At 47.0% G+C, this 23,272-nt stretch overlaps 1 protein-coding gene across 5 annotated transcripts in view; it reads right to left on the bottom strand.

Moving 5' to 3' along the window:
* ELOVL5 (ELOVL fatty acid elongase 5) overlaps positions 1 to 23,037 on the bottom strand; it is a 39,224-nt gene extending 16,187 nt beyond the window's left edge. The window contains exons 1-2 of one of the 5 annotated variants that reach the window (XM_014948967.1): positions 22,980 to 23,037; positions 964 to 1,029 (exon numbers count right to left, since the gene is read on the bottom strand). In XM_014948967.1, coding sequence (XP_014804453.1) covers positions 964 to 1,021 — 58 coding nt within the window. In that variant the 5' untranslated portion in view covers positions 1,022 to 1,029; positions 22,980 to 23,037. Of the gene's footprint in view, positions 1 to 963; positions 1,030 to 1,665; positions 1,687 to 1,765; positions 1,787 to 3,098; positions 3,124 to 22,239; positions 22,260 to 22,979 lie in introns of those variants that run through there. The other 4 variants (XM_014948971.1, XM_014948969.1, XM_014948970.1 and 1 more) reach the window with 4 other exon arrangements.
* Positions 23,038 to 23,272: the final 235 nt, after the last annotated feature.

Here is a 23,272-nt window from a genome sequence, read left to right as displayed (position 1 = left end):
CATTATTTTTGAGACATGACAAATACAGACCATATGCCAGCACATGCAATATGTTGTATCAGAAGATGCAGACTAATTTAAATGGGCTTTGTACCAAGAGCTGGGCAGCAAGGGCACTGAGCTCCTAAAAGCAAACAGAAAACACACTTTGAAGGATCAGCAGCTTGTTTCACCTCCTGTGGACTTTGTCCTGTGAGGAAGTGGCACCACCATCAGAGTTCCACTGGGACAAAAAAAGAGGTAGAAAAGATGGTACCAAAGCCATCAGAGGAAGAAAGCACATGCCACCGAGCAGCACTGCTATGCACGCTCTGTATGGGACACTGGTATTGAATCCCCCATGGTCTGGACCAGGTGGAACAGGGCCATCCCTACCAGGATGCCCTCACCAGGTGACCACTGCCTGTCCCAGTCCCACTGCCTCTCCCTTCCTCGTGCTGACCAGGACTGCTCTTCTCCACCTCTAGACATTTTCCCACTGAAAAACCTACCCAAACCCCACTGTTTCTTTAAAAAGAATAATTTCAAAGAAGCAATGCTTTCCAAAAACTACAGATTTTTCAGTGAAAAACTCTTCAGCAGCTCTAGTTTTGAGGGCAAGAGTATCTTTATTTCATCAAATACAAATTTTAAAAAGATTTTTTAATAAAATTTATTATTAAATCCTAAAAAAAAAAGACAGCAAAGTTCTGAGTGGGATAAGTCGTTCACTAAGACTAACAACAAGAAGAACAGCACTATGATTGTCAGAGCTGAAAAATTAGCAGCTCTTCAGGTCAAAAGATCAGAAACATTCGATAGACTTTTTTGTTTATTACAGAATCATAGATTTTGATGCTGTGCAGATACTAAAGAAAGTCACCTGTCAATGTCAGGATGTAAGAGGGAAGCTATTTCTTATGCTCTCGTATCTGCACTTCAATAACAGTTTTATTTATGTATTTAATTTCTGGCAAATCTTACCTCTGGGTCCAAGCCAAACATCAAGGTAGCTATTGATTGTTTTATCCAGAAGTTCCATTCTACAACCTACGGAAATGGAAAGAAGAGGAGAAAGTCAGTTATTCAGCTCATGAAAAGAGTTTAACCACCTGAATACATCTATTAGGGTTAATAAAGAAAATACTGCAGCAGACATACTGGAAATTACCAGTGTATATAAAGTAAAGTACATAAAGCTTATTCTAGTCTCAGAGAGCCACTGCTGTAAGAGCAGTATTTCCCACCGAAGTATTTAATCATAGTTTCAGATATACAGAAGCTTAAAATAACGAGTTCTGCTTAACCTGAAATTCTAATTCTGCATTTTGTAAGCGCAAACACAGGATGACATGTTGCAAGATCCCTCTGCAAGGAGGAGGAAGAGGAGGGGGAGGAAGACTGGATCCTTGAGAAAGCCGGCAACATTGAAATTCTCAAATATACACTGTGAAGCTTTTTTAACAACTGGCCGGCAATGCTAGCCAGGGAGGAGGAGGGAAGGAAGCAAAAGTGAAAACTGGCTCCGCTGTCACTTTTGCAGAGAGGTGACTGATTACAGCTCTGATTAAAAGCCCATAAAACCAAGAGATCAACTGCCAGCGAACGACAGAGAGGGCTGCAGACGCGAGGGAGAAAACGCTGCAGTTCAGGGCACGAGCATCTCCAGTTCCAGAAACTGCTTACTGGTAAGACACAACCAGGTAAAGCTCATCCAACCCCAGCACAGTAGGGATTCAAATGTCATCAGTCAGTTCCACACACGGCCCGTATTTATTGGTAGCACCTGGTTTATAGACGGCGGTAGGTAAGTCGCTGTACGAAGTAGCAACACCTTCCCTGAGCAGGGGAAATTGCACATGATGCTGTTCTCAAGAGAAGAGGAAGTCATTTTCTTCTTAAGAAAAAAACAAGAAAACAAAGAAAAAAACAACAAAAATCCATTCAGTTTCCTCTTTTCTATCCAGATCTGTACCGAACTTTCACTAAAATGATTTTATCCGTTTTTAATAAGCTGGTTTTCACTTCTTGGTGTTTCTTCCCCCATCGAGTACTAATATTAACAACAATTTTTAGTTATGGGGAAATAATGTAAGCAACACAGAAGCTGTCAGCATACCCACACCACAAACCAAAACAATCACAGGAGTTTACATATAGTTGCTAACAACAAAATAGTTCATCTCTGTTTTTTTTTTTTTTTAGTCCTAGCTAAAGAAAGGCCTCTCTTCCACCTGTGAAAACCCTGCCTCTGAGGGATTTCTGAATTATGCAAGTAAAAGGAATAGTGGGTCCTCTGGTTTTAGTCAGCTGGGACTGACACCTTTTCTTTCGAGTCCAGCAAGAGAAGCCAAGCAGGATGCAAGCGATGTCCTCTCCCTGGTCCAAAGCAGGACCAGGAGCTGCTTGGCCCCCACAGGGGCTTCGACTTCCCACGGGACCAAGAAAATACAACAGGCTTGGACACATGCATCTCCATCCCTTTCACCACAGGGCTCCAGGCCAGAGGCTGATGTGCCCCCCGAGGGTTCCTGGCGGCACCCCCAGCCCATCGTTTCCCACGGGGCTCTCGGGGACAGGGGCAGAAGAGGACATTCCCCTCCACCAGCATCAAGTCTTGTACCACTCTGAACCACACAAAGGCACAGAAACTTCCCTGGAATCTGGTCACCGGACACAAACAAAAGAGCTTGATTAAAATAACCAGGAGTGTTAGAAGCGTTTCCCAGTCCTCATTCATACCGGTTTTATTTTCCAACTGAAGAAGCCCAGCCCAAATAAGTACTCACTTTACAGGAAGGGGCATTTTGGGGATTATGCCACCCCACCAGCTATGGCACACAAGCTTGTGTGAATGGCCACAGCACTGGCACGCTGCTGCCCCAGGAATAAGGAAATTTAACTAAGCAGCCTACACTGTGCTACCAGAAGCACGAACATCAATCAGGAAGATTGTGAGAAACAAGTAGATAATTTCCAAGGGGAAGAAAGAAACTTATCCGGAGCAAGCTCTTCCTTTTTTTTTTTTTCTTTTCCCCCAATCTGTCAGCTGTTAAATATTGCCAGGAAAAGCACTCCCCAGCGGATAATTCATTTTGTTGCTTGAAATCCCCACTTACTCAATTTGTCTGTGGCTCCTTTGATCCGGCACCGATTGATTTAGTTACGCAGCGCTGCCTCATCCAATAACCCAGCATCTGCGCCTGACTTTGACTCCCCTTTTCGCAGAGGAAAGCTTCAGATTGGAGAGTTTGTTTCAAAAACAAAGGTTCGTTATGTAAAAATCGACCAAAAAAAAAATAGCTCAATTCAGAACTGACTCACTCTACGCTGTTACTTGCTGGACACTGAAAATGCAGATACATAAAGGAAACAACTAAGAAAGCAGAAACCAACTCTGCCCAGCTACAGCAAAGACAGCAAGAAATGAAACTCCATGTTCAATCCTCCCATAAAATTGGAAGAAAGCCTCGTTCCCCGAGAGAAGGAGGAGGCTTTCTGCAGAGGTCTTAGCTTTTTTTTTTGGGCTGCTACCCCAAAGCAGCTTTTTGTGCCGGCGTTATCAGGCAGCAGATTGTAAAAAGCACAGCAAAGGAAGAACTACTCCCGGTGTCGATTTCCAGAATCTGCAGAAAAAAAAGAAATTGTTTCAAAAGGAACTCATTTGTGTAACAGAAAAACAGAGGGAAACAATCTGCTTTTGTTCCAGAGGGGGTCATGTGAAAATGCATCAAGTCTCCTGCCAACAGCCACACAACATTAAATACTGCTTCAACGGCAGCAACTACAAGGGTTCTTTTTTAATTTGAATAGTTTCCCAATTCAGAGGAACATCGACTCCCAGAAAAATTAAACCAGTGGCCATTTGAAACACTGTGATGGGCATGTTTCCTAACGCTGAAAGCAAGGAAATTCCGCAGCTGACCACATACCGGAGCAGATCACTGGCAACGTTCCTTTACCTAGAAGACACCCTGTAGCAAGGCATACAATTCATAGGGTGGTTTGAATTCAAAGGAACCTTTACAGGTCATCTAGTCCAACCTCCCTGCAACAGGCAGGGACATCTTCAACTAAAAGAGGTCGCTCAGAGCCCCATCCAACCTGACCTTAAATGTCTTCAGGGATGGGGCATCTACCACCTCTCCGGGCAACGTGTGCCGGTGTTTCACCACATTTCTTCCTTGTATCTGGTCGGAATCTTCCCTCTTTTAGTTTAAAACCATTACCCCTTGTCCTGTTGTAACAGCCCCTGCTGAAAGATTTATCCCCACCTTTCCTGTAGGCCCCCTTTAAATACTTGGCCCTTGGAAGGCCGTAATAAGGTCTCCCCGGAGCCTTCTCCTCTCCAGGCTGAAGAACCCCAACTCTCTCAGTCTGTCCTCACAGCAGAGGTGCTCCAGTCCTCTGATCATCCTTGTGGCCTTCCTCTGGACCCACTCCAACAGGTCCAAGTCCTTCCAGTGCCCCAGAGGTGGATGCAGTGCTCCAGGTGGGGTCTCACCAGAGCAGAGTAGAAGGTGAGAATGACCTCACTCGTCCTGCTGGCCATACTTCTTTGGATGCAGCCCAGGATGTGGTTGGCTTTCTGGGCTGCCAGCACACATGAACCGGCTCATGTCCAGCATTTGATCGAGCCCAAAGTCCTTCTCAGCGGGGCTGCTCTCAATCCCTTCACCCCCTCAGCCTGTATTGATGCCAGGGGTTGCCCCAACCCAGGTGCAGGACCCTGCACTTGGCTTGGTTGAACCTCATGATGTTCACATGGGCCCACTTCTCCAGCCTGTCCAGGTCCCTCTGGATGGCATCCCATTCCTCAGGCGCGTCGACCAGCTCCACTCATCTTGGTGGTGTCCAACATAATTGCGGAAGGGGCACTCGATCCCACCGTCCATGTCATGTCATCAATTTTAATGTTGTTTTGTGAGTCTCTTCTTGGAGTAACTTCAGTTTCCAGGTGCAAAGACATGGCACGAAAATACAGAGATTTGCCCCCTGTCCAATGCCACCCTTTTTAATCCAACCAAGCAGCAGCAACAAAACATTTTGGGCTGAAAGCTCAAAGCATTGGGAGCCTGCTCCCTTGCACCAGGATCCCCCAGCTCACACCCCTGCTGCTCCAGAACTCCCTGAAACAACAGATCCCAGTTTTCACATTTAAGTCCCTGAACTTCAGTTTCAAAAAAAAATCCCCAAAATAGGCATCTAAATAATCGTGCTGGCTTCTGAGAGCAATGCACCGTCAGGCCTGGCTGCTCACCCTCCTTGGAAAACAGCCACTTTCTCCATTCTTAAATTAGGACTTCAAAGCCTAATTTTAGGCACTCGATTTTGGAAATCTTGAATTGTGTTTTCTCGTTAAAGTGATGTTTCTCAGTCCCTGCAGAGGTGACTCCTCTTTTCCCTCCTCCAGGAGCACAAACTATCCCTCCTCCAAAAAACACAGCGGTCATGCTGCTGTTTGCTCTTGTAAGTGCACCGAAATTGAAAATGCTCAGCTGCTTAAGAACTGGAAGATGGCACCGATAATTAAAGCTGTCAACCACTTTCTGATCATTTTCCAAAGTGTCCCAGTTTCTCCTTTCTGTTCCCAAAGCCTTAACTGCCCCTTGCATGTATTCCTTTTCCCTTTCAGCTTGCCGCCAAACCCAGATTCCTTTTTTTTTTTGCCCATTTTGAATAGCCCCTTAGGTGTCAAGCACATTTAACATTAACAATAAAAAGGAGTTTAGAATATAGTCCATATTGATCTGAAAGTGCAAGTACATTTATTTGATAGGAAACCAGCTGAATCACAGAATCACGTGGGGTTGGAAGGGACCTCTGGAGATCATCTAGTCCAACCCCATGCCAAAGCAGGTCCACCCAGGAACGTGTCCCGGTGGGTTTTGAATGTCTCCAGAGAAGGAGACTCCACCACCTCCCTGGGCAGCTGAAGCACGAGTGCTGTGGATTTTGCACTTCACCTGTGTCAAACTGCAAGAAAATATTTTTAAATTTTAGTTTGCAATTCTCTCTCCAGCAAAGCGATGCAGCTTTTTGGCCCACCTCGCAGCAGCAGCAGATCCTTCAGCCTGCTGCTGACCCCTGGGGACCCACAGGGCTCAGCCTTCACCCTCGCTGCCAGCACCAGCGTAAAGAAGTTTAGAAATAAATGATTTGTATGAAACTCAGCGAAAAGTAAAAAAAAAACCATGCAGGACAGAGGAGAGAAGCTAGTCTCGAAGTTTAACCTCAACAGTAGTTCCAAACATTTGAAAATGCAGGGGGTTAACTTTGGCCAGTTAACTAGGGGGGATGATTTAATGCCATTGCTTCTAGGGGGGGTAGAATGATCCTTCAGTAATGACTGCCTTCATACCCAAGCACTATTGTGGTATTTAAAGTATTTTACAGAACAAATACAAGAAATGATGCTGCAAAACAGAATAACTAATTGTGCTCAATGCCCACTACCTCATTAAACCAGAATCTAATCATCTTCAGGTAGGCGAGTTAAGACAAATCATGGGCTCTTGGTTTTACTCACATTTTCAGCAGGCCTAAACTAGCTCAGATTAGGATCTGAGCATCCTCGGATTGGGACATTCACATGCATTTCATCCCCTTGCTGTGCCAAGGGATAACTTCAGCCAGAGGGAAAACACCACGAGCGATGGCCAAGCAGGAAGAGCAAGTTGGAAGCAACCACACAAATGTACTCATGGAAGTGCTAAGAATTAGAGGAAAACGGTACACCACCACCTCTCCATCCCAGAAGGATGCATCCAGCTGCAAATAAGAATTTCTCGTGCTGCAACCCCCCCGCCCCCTTAGCAGCAGATCTGGCACCCCTCAGCGATACGGTAAAACGCTTTTTTGCAATAGGATGCATTTTTCTGGAATAAAAGGTTGGAGGAGGTACCCTGTGCCCATGCCCCAGCAGCGTGACACTGGAAACTCCCCGCATCCCGCCAGCTCATAGCGCGGTGCCGTTAGAGTAATAGAGCACAGATTGCAAAAGTATTTACAGAACTAGGATGGGGAGGAAGAAAAGGCAAAGCACTCGGGTTTATTCAACTGCTGTGTTTGTAATAGCACACAACTATAAAATGTGCAAGGACACTGCACAGACAACTCCTGGTTGGGGGGGTTAAAGAACTGTGATTTTTTGGTTTGGGGTTTTTTTGGTCATTTTGTTTGTTTGTTTGTTTTGGGGTTTTTTTGTTTTTAATGGGAAATAAACCAGGAGAGAGGACCTGTAGCAAACCAGGTTAGATGGAAACAGGGAGAACACGTACATGGCACAAGAGCTACAAGTTGACTTTTTTTGGAAGGAAAGCCAAAGCACAGCATTTGTCACGCAGCTTTGCTCCAAGCAGTAGGCAAGTGTTCATTTCAGCTACTGTATTAAACTGAAGTTCCCTCTTTTTCCAAAAGCTGAGCTGGTATTGCAACTGGGAAAGCATTGCTAGCTCTACCTCACCCTGGCAAATTAACCAGAGGAAGCCTGGGAAGCTAAAGAGAGAGAGCTGAGAAGATGGAGTCAAAAGCTAATTCCAGAGGGCCATAAGGATGTTAGCTTTCAATTTGGGTCTCCTTTCTCTTCTTCATGTGCCACCTGCAAGAAGGTCTGAAAACCTCCTCTTCTCCCCTTTAATAACGGGACTCCTCCAATCTCTGTGCACTTCACTCAAACCAACTTTTTACTTCCACAATAAAAAGACAATAGGCCCCCCCAAGCCTATTTTAATGAGCCTGCTTGGTCAAAAGGCTGCATTTTCTAAGAACAGAGCCAAGGAGACTATAGCCAACAGGTTCAAAGGACGCAGAAGCCTAGTCTTGCATGACCACTATTAGCAGCAGAGCTCAAGAGAACTGTGCAGCTTCAAGACAGTAAGCTTCAATTTACTTTTTTTTTTTTTAATGCCCACATCTCCTAATTGCACATTTAAATTTAAAAAGCAAGAAATGGGGAAAAAAAAAAAAAAAGAGTTACAAGTGGGGCCATCCTCCCAGGTGAACCCTCGTTTCATCCAACACCCAGCAGCAGCGGCACCACATCCGAGCACAGAGAGAGCATCCCACACCAGCCAGCCCCTTCCCCCTGCCAAAACATGGGGTATACCTCGAGAATAAAAGTGAAAGTATAGGACAGGCCTGTAATTCTTGGTTATCTTCTTTGTCTTTATTAGCTGGAAGTATGAAAGTGTGCTTATCTGACCCATAAAAGCACCTGCAATTCTCCCGCCCACGTGAAACACCGTACAAAGCAAGCAGTGGCTGTGTGCAGTTATCCAGTAAACCAGGTTTAGCTGTAAAAAGGTTATCTGGGGTTCACATGCTGACTAGATGCAGCGATGCGATAAAAAGCTGAGAAATCACAGGAAGACTATGGAAGCTGAGGGTAACAGTGACAAAGGCAATGCTACACCATGCAACGCTGGCTAGAACCGGGATAACAGCGCACACAGACCCTGGATCGAGATGATAGAATCACAGAACAGTTAGAGTTGGAAGGAACCTTAAAGATCATCGAGTTCCAACCCTCTGCCCTGGGCAGGGACACCTCCCACCAGACCAGGTTGCTCCAAGCCCCATCCAGCCTGGCCTTGAACCCTTCCAGGGATGGGGCAGCCACAGCTTCTCTGGGCAACCTGTTCCAGTGCCTCACCACCCTCACAGCAAAGGATTTCTTCCTGATGTCTCATCTAAATCTCCCCTCTTCCAATGTAAAACCATTACCCCTTGTCCTGTCACTGCACTCCCTGACACAGAGTCCCAACCCAGCTCTCCTGTAGCTCCCTTCAGATATTGGAAGGCTGCTGTGAGGTCTCCCCGGAGCCTTCTCTTCTCCAGGCTGAACAACCCCAGCTCTCTCAGCCTGTCCTCACAACAGAGGTGCTCCATCCCTCTGGTCATCTTTGTGGCCCTCCGCTGGACCCTTTCCAACAGGTCCATGTCCTTCCTGTGCTGAGGGCTCCAGAGCTGGACACAGGACTCCAGGTGGGGTCTCACAAGTGCAGAGTAGAGGGGCAGAAACACCTCCCGTGACCTGGTGGCCACACTTCTCTTGATGGAGCCCACACACTTCTCTTGATGGAGCCCAGATGCCCTGCTAAGATGTGTAGCTACAACTCCTGCATTCAGATGGGTAAACGATACCTTTTGGAGGACCACTTGTGTTTGGGAAGTCAGATCACACTGAAAAAGCATACAAACAAGTCACCCTTAGGCAAGTTACAGCATGTTAAGCATTTATTTGTGTGCTTACTTTTATTTCTAGTGAGCACGGGGCACTACCTGGAGTGCTACAGGAGCAGCAAAGTTCTCTGGTGGGTCTTGACACACAAGAAATACATTTAATACACTGAGTTAGTTACGCTTTTACCCAAAGGAAGAAGAGACACACAGTGATGCTGCAAACGCACACCACGACTTGCCTTGCTGCTGTTCCTTCACAGGGGCAGCCACGCTAGGAGAAGTCAATCTTAAAACTTAGTTCTGTTTTCCTGCTGTACCCCCGTGAGTCAGGAGTCCATCCTGTGCAGTCAATCCTGTAAGGCCATACTCGCTGTTTTTATTTTAAGATGCTAAACGTCATGCCAGACAGTACAACCACGCGTAGTGAACACCACTAACAAAAAAAATAAAATAATCAGGAAAGTACCGATGACAGCTGGCTTCAAATAGAAGAAAGTACCAAAAATGTTTCTTTTCCCACCATTCTGAGAATTAAGAGGAAAGAAGAAAAAAAAAAACCCCATGACCCCGGGTACAAGCATTATGCCACGGCATCAAGCTGCTCGGGACCAAACCCCCTGCCTTCCAAACAGTACAAAAATAATAGGCTCACCATTCAGAAAAGCAACCCTCTTTGAAGATCTCATCTCCTCTCCAAAGGATAAAGGAGTTAACAGTATGTACAGCAAGATTTTGACCTTGTTTTCTTCCTGCCCGAGACTGGCAAGCAGCACTGAGAGTGAAGACTACACGTCCTGTCTCATCATCTTCTGCCCCTTTGCGAGGAGATTTTTTTTTTTACGGATGCATCAGTTGGATCATTCCCCCCTTCCTCTTTCCCTTCCTGTACAACACTTGGCACATCTGTGAACGAAGCAACGCCAAGCCCAGGCAGCCAGCTGATGGCATTTCTGTCAGAGAAGCTTGGGGCTAAAAAGTCTGGTGGGTCCTGAGGAGCTGGAGGTCCCTGCCTGCACCAGACCTGTGCCAAACCAACCGCTGCCCAGAATCAGCAAGTTTCCAAAGTACCAACGTCATCGGTGTAACTGGAAAAGATGACTGACCCCTGGGGTAGCTAGAAAAAAAAGTGTTTCTACCTGTACATTTCCTTGCTTTGGTGTTGGTAGTGCTTTCCTAAATATTACTTCATCTGCAGGCCCTGCTCCAGCCCACAAGTACTGCAGTTCCTTATATTTTATTCTTTACGGGCAGAAAAGACCAACCAACCGATTGCAGAAATATTGCAGTGGTAAAGCTTGGTGTGATTTTATCACTGACTCTTTCTATGAACTTTAAATAGACTACTAGAGGAAAAAAAAAAATAAAAAACCCACACTGTCCACGTGTCTGGCAACTGCCAAGCTGTTTTCTACAAGCTTGTAATATGAAAAAATTCAGGCACCTGCAGAAGCTGGGTAGGGAATTCCAGCAAAGTCCACTCTTTTCTTTCCATAAAAGGCAACAAATTCCTGATGCCATGGAAACCCACCATTGGGTTGGAGCAAGGGCAGGGTCAGTACTGTTAATTCAGTATAATAGACCCATTTCAGATACAGGGACAAACCAATACCTGCATGAGCAGCAGGAGAAAGGTGTGCTCCCTGCCCTGCAGCTACCCCGTTCTCCACAGGGCAGTGGTCCCCTGGAGAAGGGGGTACCAGACAGGCCTCCTCTGCCTCGCCACTTGTGCAAAGTCTCTCTCCAACAACATCTTCAGCAACTTACTCATTCCTAAAGATGAGAAGCTCCCTCCACGCAGGCATTTTTCCTGCTCATGCCTGTTACTGTACTGGCTCATGCCCACCAGTGACAGCCACCACATTGCTCTACCCTCGCTCCAGCTTCTCCATCCATCCAGGTCACAGAATCACAGAATGATACAAGGTTGGAAGGGACCTCTGGAAATCATCTAGTCCAACCCCCTGCCAAAGCAGGTCCACCTACAGCAGGTTGCACAGGAATGTGTTCAGGCAAGTTTTGAATGTCTCCAGAGATGGAGACTCCACCACCTCTCTGGGCAGCCTCTTCCAGGGCTCTGCCACCCTCACAGGAAAGAAGTTCCTCCTCATGTTTAGGTGGAACTTCTTACATTCATGTTTGTGCCCATTTCCTCTTGTCCTGTCCCTGGGCACCACTGAAAAAAGGCCAGCCCCATCCTCTTGACACTCTCCCTTTAAGTATTTAGAAGCATTAATTAGATCCTCCCTCAGCCTTCTGTTCTCCAGACTAAAAAGACCCAAGTCCCTCAGCCTCTCCTTGTAAAAGAGATGCTCCAGGCCCCTTTGTAGCCCTCTGCTGTACCCTCTCCAGCAGTTGCCTGTCCTTAAGGCCCATAGCTACAAGACCATATCCAGGGGATGTGGGTTGACCAGGAGAAACCAAGAACAGCTTTCGATGCTGCTCCGAGGGGTGGTTTCATTCCTCCCCTCCCCTCTGTCCTGCGTGGGTGGAGGAATGCAAAGGGAAGTTGAGGTAGCCCCAAAAAAGCATATGTTAATGTCACGCAGAGCTAACTTAAATATATTCTTAAATATAATCCTAAAAGCATGAACTGACAGATAATTGCACAGTAAAAAGCAAACAACACAAAAAGCCCACCCTGAAATGGTCAGAATACAAAGGAAATGGGTTTCAAGATGCATCGCTATGGGTTTGGGTCTTGAAAACTGCAGGGCTAAGGATGGTCTCAAGGCAGGTCAGATGTGAGAGGGCAGGACTCAAAGGAGAAGGGGAAAACAGTAACCATCATGAGACCCAACAGACAGAGACCAACGACAGATTTCTTCCAGGAAAAAAAAAAAGCAATTTGAATGTTTTATTCAATCTAAACACACCCAGAGGTATTCCAATAGAAATAGAACTAATGAAAACAAATACACAGCAAAAGCTAAATAGATGGTGAATATGACCAAAACCTTTTACTACAAAATGCTCAGCCCACAGCTGAGGACCTTGAAGGCAGAGAGGAAGCGTCCCCTCTAATTCTCAGCCTCAAATCATGTTACACTCCAAGAAACGACAACCAACAACCTTTGCAGTGACTTGAGACACACCTCGAGTGCAGTCACCTAAGACTAAATTGCAGCGGGAAGTTTGATTTTTCTGATAATGCCAAACATTTTTTACCTGATGCCCACAGCCAATAATTAAATTCATAGACGAGAAAAACACATTGCTAGATAATTAGAAGGCGATTTACACATGGAAAAGAAAACCTTCTCCTTTACAATGGGGCTTGCAGCGAAGTGAAAACCCAAGTTACAATGTGTTTTATAAGCGCAAGACAGGAAAGAATTAAGTTGTGTTTCATCAGCCACACTTTAAAGCAACGCTTTAAACTCTGGGCAAAAGACAAGCTCCTCAGCCCCTATAGTAAAAACTCTGTGCATATCTGTTACACGGATAGCAATCCATTAGAAGTTGCCCAGGAGGTAAACCCAAGCCTTGGGTTCTGAGCATACCTAGTTGATATATGCCTTGTACAGCCTGTGAAGGACACAGAATGATGCTTCAGGCAACGAAACCGCTTATTCATGTTGGCAGCTCTCGGGAAGTTTTCCCCTCCGGAATCTCACCACCGCCACTGCTCTATTTTTACTGCACGCTAAAAGCAAAATACACTTCTGTGCAAAAAAAAAAACCAACCCAAAACTCTTTCATGAACCAATTTTTTAAATACCAGAAGACAATTGCAGTGGTTGGAGGCTATTTTTCCACAATGTTTTTATCTCCCTGGAATACCAGTCCTCTACACGGATGTGCCATCTCTGAAGTAAACAGCAGCAAAGGGACTCTTCATTTAAATAGACCTGTTACTCCGGGCCAGGGAAGCGAAATGCTGGAGTTCATGGCCTCATACATGAACGTGGTGGAGGAAAAGAGGAAGAATAAAAATAAAAATAAATAAACCAGATTTGGTTAACATCCTGCTCTCACGTTAATGAGCGACAGCTGAGGCTGGAACTTGGTAGGGGTCTCAGCAGAGTGATGCTGCTGTCAGGAGGGACGCGTCAGAGCTGCCGATGGCCAATTAGAGACCCTTCATCAGTTCAGCCCAAAACCCATCCCTACTCCTTTGCTCTGCAAAATAACCCCCCAGGGCATTGGGTGAATAGACTTTTAAAAGGCAAAGCCTGAAAAATAGATACAGAGAGAAATAAGGAAGTCAGAAAAGGAGCAGCAAGGAAAAACAAAGTGGGTAGAAGGGTGGAAACCCCCTCAACTTCATCGCTAAGCTCCTTCCCTTGTGCAATTGGCAATCGCTGACAGTCCCTGTCACTGTAGGTGCAGAGATGGTCACCTCCTTGGGCCCCTTACTACCAAAAAGACATTGAGGTGCTGGAGTGGGTCCAGAGAAGGGCAACGAAGCTGGTGAGGGGTCTGGAGAGTAAGTCTTATGAGGAGAGGCTGAGGGAGCTGGGGTTGTTCAGTCTGAAGAAGAGGAGGCTGAGGGGAGACCTCCTCGTGCTCTATAACTACCTGAAGGGGGGGTGTAGAGAAGCGGGGGTCGGTCTTGTCTCCCAAGTCACAGGAGATAGGACAAGGGGAAATGGCCTCAAGTTGTGCCAGGGGAGGTTTAGATGGGATATTAGGAAAAATTTCTTCACGGAAAGGGTTATCCAGCATTGGAATGGGCTGCCCAGGGAAGTGGTTGAGGCACCATCCCTGGAGGTCTTCAAAAGGCGGGTTGACATGGTCCTCAGGAATATGGTTTAGTGATTTTTTTTATTGCTTATTTCTTTTTTTTTTTGGTCAGAGTTAGGTTGATGGTTGGACTAGATGATCTTGAAGGTCCCTTCCAACCTAGACGATTCTATGATTCCTCCCAAGGCCATACATCTCTCCTTCGGGGCAGCACAGCACCAAAGCGCTCACTCCAAGATGATCATTTGCCATGCACTGTAAAGGCTGCTTAAAACCTGGCAATATCCCCGTGTGCCCACCAAGTGCGCCGTCCAGGACTCAAGTCTGTATTTCCACAGCTTCTTAAATGTATATTTTAAGACACAAAGTCGATCCCTGAAATGTTTAGAAAACATGCAACCAATACCCGCGTTAGTGCATCGTTGGAGCCTGACGTGTTTTGTGAAAGCAAGAAGTGTTCAGTCTGCACAACTGGAAATCCATGATAGCTCTGCAATTGCTCAACTAGCCTTTAAGATTTGAATATCTTACTTAAATGAGCTCTGTGCTGAATTTAGACAGAACAAGGCAATTAAGCAGTGGACTTCAAAAAAATGAGAGAAAAACCTTTGAAAACAGCATTAGCCGTCCCTTCCTGTACCTTAATGCAACCACTTAGTGGTGATAGAACAAGAAATCAATATAAAGAAGTACCAAAGGATGTTATTTTTGTCCTGCAAGGCACGGCCAGGCTCACAGCCTGCTTCTGCTCGCCTCAAAGGCAGATGATGATGGTTCTGAAAGGGCAGAAGGAAGGATAGGGAAGTCAGAAGTTTCAGGAACCAGCCAAGGAAAAGCAAAGGACTGAGTATGGCCTCGAAGTCCTCCAGAGGCTTCAGAATCACTCAGGAACCTGATAAAGGCTGCAAAACCAGCGGACGGAGCTACAGCCATTTAAGCTCTCATGCCCAGTGGCCTGACACCACCCTTGGCTCTAAAAATGGCACAATTTTTACCTATAAGCAAGCAGAGGCAGCAGCAGCAGCTCACACATTAGCAGGGCGATGATCTATGCTGAAACACGGTGGCCCTGCTGTGACTACCTGTATTATTATTATCTTTCCTCCTCATTTTTACCTGAGCAGACAAGGCTTGCTGATTGCAGTGCTCCTTACTGACTTGCTTAGGTCCCACTCTCTCCACCCCTGTACGACGGGGCTGCCACCCCGTGTCTCGCTGGGGTTCCCTGGTGTGTTCCTCTAACCCTTACACCGCATTTCAACCCCTTGCCGAAGGTGATGGGGGACACCCCCCCAAGATTTCCCAGCCCGCAGTCAAGTCTGGTGGCCAGGGCCGGGCAAGCCCAGCCACCTCTGCTGTAGCCAGAGCAAAGGAGAGGCTGCAGAGGCGACCATGGTGTAAGCTGGCACACGAGTCAGAGGCACACGAGGCAGGCTTTTCTGTTTAGGCCTGTTAAACAGGCAGAGAAAAATCTGCAGGCTTGCTGGACTACCAGCTTATTTTCTGTCACTGTATCACCTATGTTAATAAAAAAAGAGAATTTTGAACCACATCATAGGCACAGGCATTTTCCCCGTATATGAGGCTCCATGCATGAAATAAGCAAAGCTCACAAGGCTCACGTAAAGCTTCACAACACGCCAAAAGGCTGCTGTCCCCAAGTGAACCCAGAGACAAACACAGGACACAAGGCATAAATGTGTGACCCCAACTTAGGGCAAGCAGCTGGAAACTTCGACCAGTCCACAGGGCCTGTGACCAGCAAAGAGCAACCTGGCCATGCCAGTACCGCAGAATGATATAGGGTTGGAAGGGACCTCTGGAGATCATCTAGTCCAACCCCCTGCCAAACCAGGTCCACCCAGAGCAGGTTGCACAGGAATGTGTCCAGGTGGGTTTTGAGTGTCTCCAGAGAAGGAGACTCCACCACCTCAAGCCGGCTCCAGGCCTCTGCCACCCTCAACATAAAGAAGTTTCTCGTCATGTTTAGGTGGAACTTCTTATGTTCGAGTTTGTGCCCATTTCCTCTTGTCCTGTCACTGGGCACCACTGAAAAAAGACCGGCTGCAGAGAGAAATGAACCACCGCAGCCCAATCAGACATTCGCCATCAGGCATCTGCTACCCTGCAATCCACAGAAGCACATACATAAAAACACAAGCACAACTAACAACCATGGTGTCCTTCCAAGCCACATGCAGATTCCTGTGCCTCTACCAACACTGTCCTGCAGCCACCACGTGAGGTCCTGCTCAAGAGCACGCCAGCAGCCATGGGAACCAACTGAACACGGAGATGCCTTCCGCTAAGCCCACGTGCCATGCACCCACACCAGCATGCCACTTGAATTCAAAAAGGTTTCTCAAATTTCTTTTCCTAAAGGGCAGGGCGATGTTAAACATTAAAGAATGTCATCCTCTTAACCGGTTAAAGGTTTAATTATTGTTATTTAAGTCAAAGGTTCTCCCTACTGTTTGGCTAGGAGATGATTCTCAAAATGATTCAAAACATCAGCATTTTTAAAAGCCACCTGGGAGCAGGGGATAATCCTTCAGTAAAAGGTTAACAGAAGGTTTCTGATTAAATTATGTGCATAGAAAGAGCACATCTAAGAGTACCTTAATAAAGATTAAGCCATAAAGATTTATAGTTTCCTAAATCTTCATCATCCTGAGAGAAACCCAACCTGAGGACACAGGACCAGCACAAGAACTAGACCCCCTACATTGACAATTGATAAAGTAGTGGCAAACGTACAGGTAGATTTCTTTTGCTCATTTCTAAGAGCTTCAAGACCTGATTTGATCTTCAAGACCTCTTATCTATAAACCACTGCTTTAACTTAGCAGAGGAGCTCCACCACCAAGCTGTGGTCTGCTCCAAACCCACAACCGCACGGCATCTAAGGGAAGAAGGCATTTTCCCGTACCTAGCACTTGCTTGGGGCTCCTTATCCAACACGGGCACAGCAGAAACACTGCCTTAATCCAAAATGCTTCCCAGCAAGTTTGTAACAGCATCAGTTAAGGGATGGGAAAAAAAAAAAAAAGAAAAAAGAAAAAAAACAAACGAGCAAAACAGGCCACAAGGCAAACTTGCATGCTTGTGAATTAATTAGCTAAACATATGACCTAAAACTATGAGATACTTTGAGGTGTATTCAGTTTAATAAGCTAAACCACACTATTCTGCAAATTAATACTTGTTAGTTTTTGCCTAGCACTAGTAACATCCTTAAGAACTGTGACACCAGCAGAAGCCTCCATCAGAACGTGTATGCCTCACAAGCTGCAGTGCTACCTGAAATCAAGACTACGTCCTTTTTGAAATCAAGCCTAGAGAGCCTGGACTTGTGCAGAGGAAGAAAGCAATTACCCTCCAGTCACAGCAGAGGCAGCTGGCAAGAAGAGCAGCAGTTTTTTCAAGGTCACAGAGGTAGAGGAGCGCTTCCAAGAGATAACAGAAGAGGAAGGGTCAACTTTGTTCAAAATCGCTGACCCCACGTTCTCAAAGGGTAGAGTTATGCAGGCATCAGAGAGCAGGGCAGAATTTGAAAATGCAGGAAAAAAAAAAAAAAAAAAAGGTTTATTCCACATTGGTTGTAGCTTTGCACAAGCAAGTTTTGTCTCCTGTAAACGTCAGTGCAACTCAGAGTATTTAGGCATCGCCCAAAGCACCTCACTTGGCAGGCAAACACTGAGTATGGAGGTTTGACACGGAGGTCAATTAAACCCCAATAACTTCAGCATAAACAAAGTTCATGGAAGGTTTTTATATTTCTACCTGCTCAGCATGCTGTTGGTCATCAACAAAGCTCTCATTAGTGAAGCACAACCTTTACAGCTAATAATGCTTTAATAAGGGCAGGTAAAACACCCAGATGCAATGGGATGCTGAGACCAACTCTTCCTTCGCAGCACTGAGCTCAGCACAAGTAGCATGATTCATCTGTGCTGGGAGAAGTGACAATTACACTCAGCAGCAAGAATCTGTAAAATCTTCACACCTGGTAAGGGAATTTATTAGACTGCCATTGTGCTTTCTAAATGCTTGATGCTTTGTGTTTCATATGAGTCAACCATTTCATCGAGGAAATTAAATAATTCTTCAACGCATCGAACACAGCCTTTACCGACCGCATATTTTTGGACAAGTTTGCTCTTGTGCTTATATTTACCCTGTAAGATAATGCGTCGTAAATGCCAAAACACAAACAGAGAAACCAAGGCAATACATTTTAGGAGACTAATTTCATTAAAGAGATCTAGGGAGAGCCACTGCGTACACGATCCACAGCAACTCTACAAGTTATCTCCATAGTAAGATTGGAGGCAGCATTTATTTGATTTGTCAATTAAAAAAAAAAAAAAAAAAAAAAAAAAAAAAAAAAAAAAAAAAAAAAATCAATCCAGGTCACTGTTTGCAATGCCTTTATCAAACAGAGCTAGAACTGCTGTTCTGTCGGACACAGGGAACAGCCTTTGGTGTCCTCGAAAACCCAGATATAAACCACTTTTACCAAATCAGCACTTAGGAACTCCAGGGATGCCAGCCTAAGCAGTGCCCTCTTAACTGTATTGCTGCAATACCAAATTTAAACAGCCTTAGGAAAGGCCACAGCAAAGTGATCTGAACCAGAAATAAGTTTTTAAACAAACTAACTTCTATGTAATTCACTGATTATCCTTTTCACTTCTCCTTGTGTGTGATCTTCCATCTAAGGGAAGAAGTGCCAGCCTGCACAAGCCACGGGGACTGCAGGAATCGTCAGCATTTTCAACGCATTTAGGAATCACAAAACAAATTAGCGACGATACTGCATATGACAAACCAGCTTCAGACTACAAGGATTATTGTCAGTTCTGTGAAGTGTTTGGATGCACACGGAGCATCAATTTCTTCAGTCTATTATATCATCAAACAGCTTGCAAAAGCCTATGTTGCAGCCTGGAAAAACCTCATTTTGTACATTGTGAAAACAGGAAGAGAAAAGCGTTACGGCAAAGACCCGAGGTCAACAGCCCCAAAGCATTCCTGCGTTTAAGCAGTTTTATATATCTCACCCTTCTGGACTCATGTCAGACATGGCAATGAAAGAAGGTAAAGAACGAGGACTGAGATTTAGAGGACAAAATGAGCAAGCTGTTCAGTTACGCCGGGGAGGTTACAGCAAAACAGCACCATCACCTCTCCATGCCTTCACAACCGACACGGAGAGCTCCAAACCCAAGCGGAGCTTTAGCAGCTCTGAACAGGCCACTGAGTTTGCTCGTGACCCACCTCGAGACAGCACGGGAGGAAAGAAACGCCAAGAAATAATAGGTAGAGGCATTCGTGGCTCTGCTCCTCAGCACTGAAAGAGCATCCCTGCCTCTGTTTGTTCAAAGTCAGAGAACAAACCCTCAACATCCGGAATAAATAACAAAAACATGCCACCAAGAGCCCATTTGGTCCAAAAGGCTTTCCCGGTCCAAAGGGATGACCCCTCCAGCATGACCCATCCCAGGAGACGACTCTGCACACAGATTCATAGAATCATTGAATGGTTCAGGTTGGAAGGGACCTTAAAGATCATCCAGTTCCAACCCCCCTGCCCTGGGCAGGGACACCTCCCACCAGACCAGGTTGCTCCAAGCCCCATCCAGCCTGGCCTTAAACCCCTCCAGGGATGGGGCAGCCACAGCTTCTCTGGGCAACCTCTTCCAGTGTCTCACCACCCTCACAGCAAAGAATTTCTTCCTGATATCTCATCTAAATCTCCCCTCTTCCAGTTTGAAGCCATTACCCCTCGTCCTATCACTATGTGCCCTTTTAAAATGCCCTTCTCCAGCTTTCTTGTAGGCCCCCTTCAGACACTGGAAAGCTGCTATAGGGTCTCCCTGGAGATGGAGCCTCCTGGGATGGGAGCTCTGGCTTCTTGCTGCCGTGGCCAAGCTGCAAGCAGGGTGCTGCCTACCCCATCTCCTGTGACAGCAGCAAGGTGACACCCAAAAAGCGACCGAGCCCACCCTCCCGCTGCCCCGCACCAGCACACAGCAGGAGCAAGGATGAAGGCTCCTCGGTGACATCCTTTTGGCGCTAGCTCCAAGAAGGCCAGAGGGGACAGCAAGGACACACGGGCTGGACACTATTTTAACATGGGACTGCATGCAATTGCTGTTTCTCTCCCCGAGACCTGTCTCGGGTGGGATGCAGACTGCTGGGACCCCTAGAAGACAGGCAGAGGACAGGTATTTTAACCTTGTAAGCACCACCACCTTGTTCCAGACGGGTGTTTGTTTTTTGCCCCTGAGCTCAGCAGAAACAGAAGCTTTTGATGTTGCAATGTTTGCTGCCCCAAAAATGAGGAAGGCAAAGGAATGAGGTCAGCTCAGTACTTGAGAGTATTTAACTGATTACCGACTGACTCCCACTTCTAAGGAATATCCTTCCCGAGGGGCAGCTCTCAGCGCCAGGCTTTCCACCTGCAGCTGCCAGACCTGAGCACTGGGTCAGCCTGAAATCCTAAAAAATTGCAAAAATCAGAATCTTCAAACGTATTTCAAAAAAATCTGCCCCTAGTGAGTCACAAAAGAACGAGCAATTAAAGGTGCTTCCCAGAAGTCTGATGTATTTACAGTATTATTTCCAATTTACATTTTTTTTTGTTCCATTCGTCGTATCTTCTCTAAGTGAACTCCTCTTGTAAACAACACAAAATGAAGGTCAGCAAGGAAAGAAGAGATTAGAGCAGAGAATTCAAAATATTTTACTTCAACTCTGGCTGTACTAAAGGCAAGGAATGCAACAAGAGGAATTTCTCGCTGAGAAATGTAGAGACAACATCAACTTACTAAAAATACTGCAGTAAGAGACCGGTCAGACAGCACATAAACGAAGTATCCTTAATGATGCTATACTTAACGTACCAAACGTGCACGAGTTTTAGTTAAAGATACTTCATTTGATGAGATGCTGGTGTGTAAAAGGTACTAAACCATACAAAGTGCGACTGCTTTTTAAAAAGCAGAGTGAGGCAAACAGACCCACAGCCAGACTCTTCCCCAGCTTGAAAGACAAAGCTCTGGCATATTAATTTCACTGCCGCTCTCCCTGGTTGCATGCAAATGCTGAAGTACAGGAGACCCAAGTTTTAGATCACTTACGATAAATTCACTTAGCTACTTACGGATAACAAACACAAAGAAGGCCCCAAGGGCTTCCAGCCCACGTTACGTACGTAACGTGCACCTTGTAAGACATCCAGTAAAATCCAGCAAAAATTCTGGCATGTCTTTTCCCGTCCTTGACCCACGTCAGCTGGCAACGGAGTCTTCCAGGGCAAACCCGCTCCTAGCTCCAGCGAACCCAGCACAGCGGTGCCTTTCATCCGCTCCTGGGTTGGTGTAAAGCTGGGAAGGCATCTCCAGCCAGCCCACCCCGGCCACCTCCAGGCACCACAAGGTTTTGAAGGGAAATCCTCGCCCTGTTTGTGCCCCTACAGCTCCCCCCAGGGCAGAGCGCGTGCCCTGGCTACTCTGAAAACAGATCACCTCGAGCGCACCCCAAATACATCAATACTTCATAGAATCATAGGATGGTTTGGGTTGGCATCGACCTTAAGATCATCCAGTTCCAACCCCCCTGCCCTGGGCAGGGACACCTCCCACCAGACCAGGTTGCTCCAAGCCCCATCCAGCCTGGCCTTGAACCCCTCCAGGGATGGGGCAGCCACAGCTTCTCTGGGCAACCTCTTCCAGTGTCTCACCACCCTCACAGGAAAGAATTTCTTCCTGGTATCTGATCTAATTTAAATCTTCCAATTTAAATCCGTTACCTCTTGTCCTGTCACTACACTTCCTGACAAAGAGTCCCTCCCCAGCTCTCCTGTAGCCTCCTTCAGGCTGCTCTAAGGTCTCCCCACAGCCTCCTCTTCTCCAGGCTGAACAACCCCAGCTCCCTCAGCCTGTCCTCACAGCAGAGGTGCTCCATCCCTCTGGATCAGGGCTTTCCTGGCTAAACAGCATCAGAAGATGAAGGGTGCCACAGGCTCGCTCTGCCTGACGCAGCCCCAACCCCTGCCAGCAGCAGGGAGGACACACACACACACACACACACATTTATCTCCAGCCACGGAGTTTTCTAACAGCAGGCAAAAATCCCGGGCTGTAACTGCGCTGAAGGAATGAAGAGGACTTTGACTGAAATACGGGAGTTACAACAGCGTGATCCACAAGTTCATATTGAAAATAAGTAAACTCCCTCCCTCTACGCCAGCGGCTTAACGCTGATGCAACGACACCCTTAGCCCCCATCGACAAAAACCCCGCTGCTGCAAATCCCTCCATCCGGACAGGGCCACGGGCGAGAATTTAAGCCGGATGCTAAATGCTGCTCTTGCAGAGATAATCTCACCCTGGGAGCAACCAAAACTCCAGCAAGAGGCTGCACGGCTGCCGGAGCTGCCGGCACGCTGCCCTTCCGCCGGTGTCAGCCGCAGGGAGTGTTTCCACTCACACAGAGCGGTTTCGGAGACTTCCTGATGGGAAGGAAGCATCCCAACTGCAGCCCTTGTCCCTGCCTTGTTTTCCCCCCTCTCCGTCGCTAGCGGGTGGCTGAGCTCTTTTGCCGGTGTCATTTTTTCCTAAATCCCACAGCACCAGGAGATCACCCGAAGCGCTGGAAATACAGATTTTGGGAATACAAATTTAGCCCTAGGGCGTACTGCCGGAGGGAGGGAGGGAGGGAAGAACGCCTCTCCTCGCCTGCCAGGAGCCCTTCTTGCTGAGCAAGCCAAGGTGCTCCCATTCTTGCCCAGGTCTGCAAAACTGGCCTTTTGTCTGCGGATTCCGAGCGCGGCTCGGTGTGCCGGAAAGCTCTCCGGAGCGGGATCCTCAGCTCCTGCATCCCTGGGAAACATGGAAGAGGGATGGCAGGGGGGGGAGGGGGGGCAGAAAAGCAGGAGCGCTGGCAGGGGAGGAGAAAAGACTTAAAACTGCCCAAGCCCATCCTCTCCATAACCCCCAGCGCTGCCAGCTTCTGACGCTGCCGATGGCCCGGGGAAGAGATAAAAGCCAAGTCATAAAGTTCTTCCGAAAGTCCCCGCACGCGCGGCTGACGCGCCGACACGCTCCCCTCGCGTGACAGGTCCCTACCTATTTCCTCACGCTTCCAACTCTTCCAACACTTAACGGTTTTTAAAGCGGGTGGGGGCGTTTGAGACCCCCCCAACCCACCGCACATCCCACACGGCGGCCCTTCGAGCGTGGTTGGTCCCAACGGGGAATCACCCCACCGGCGGCTCCGTTTGGGAAGGGGACAGGCGGGAGGGGGTGGCGGCGGAGAAAGGTTATGGGCTCCGGGGGAGGAGATAAAGAAAGAAGAAGAAGAAAGAAGAAGAAAAAGAAGAAGTCTTCCCTCCCCAGCCCGCCCTCCCGCTGCCCCGGGG

Source organism: Calidris pugnax, unplaced genomic scaffold, assembly GCF_001431845.1.
Source record: "Calidris pugnax isolate Ruff unplaced genomic scaffold, ASM143184v1 scaffold141, whole genome shotgun sequence".
In the NCBI taxonomy this organism is placed as follows: Eukaryota; Metazoa; Chordata; class Aves; order Charadriiformes; family Scolopacidae; genus Calidris; species Calidris pugnax.
This window is presented reverse-complemented; position numbering and strand designations above follow the sequence as displayed.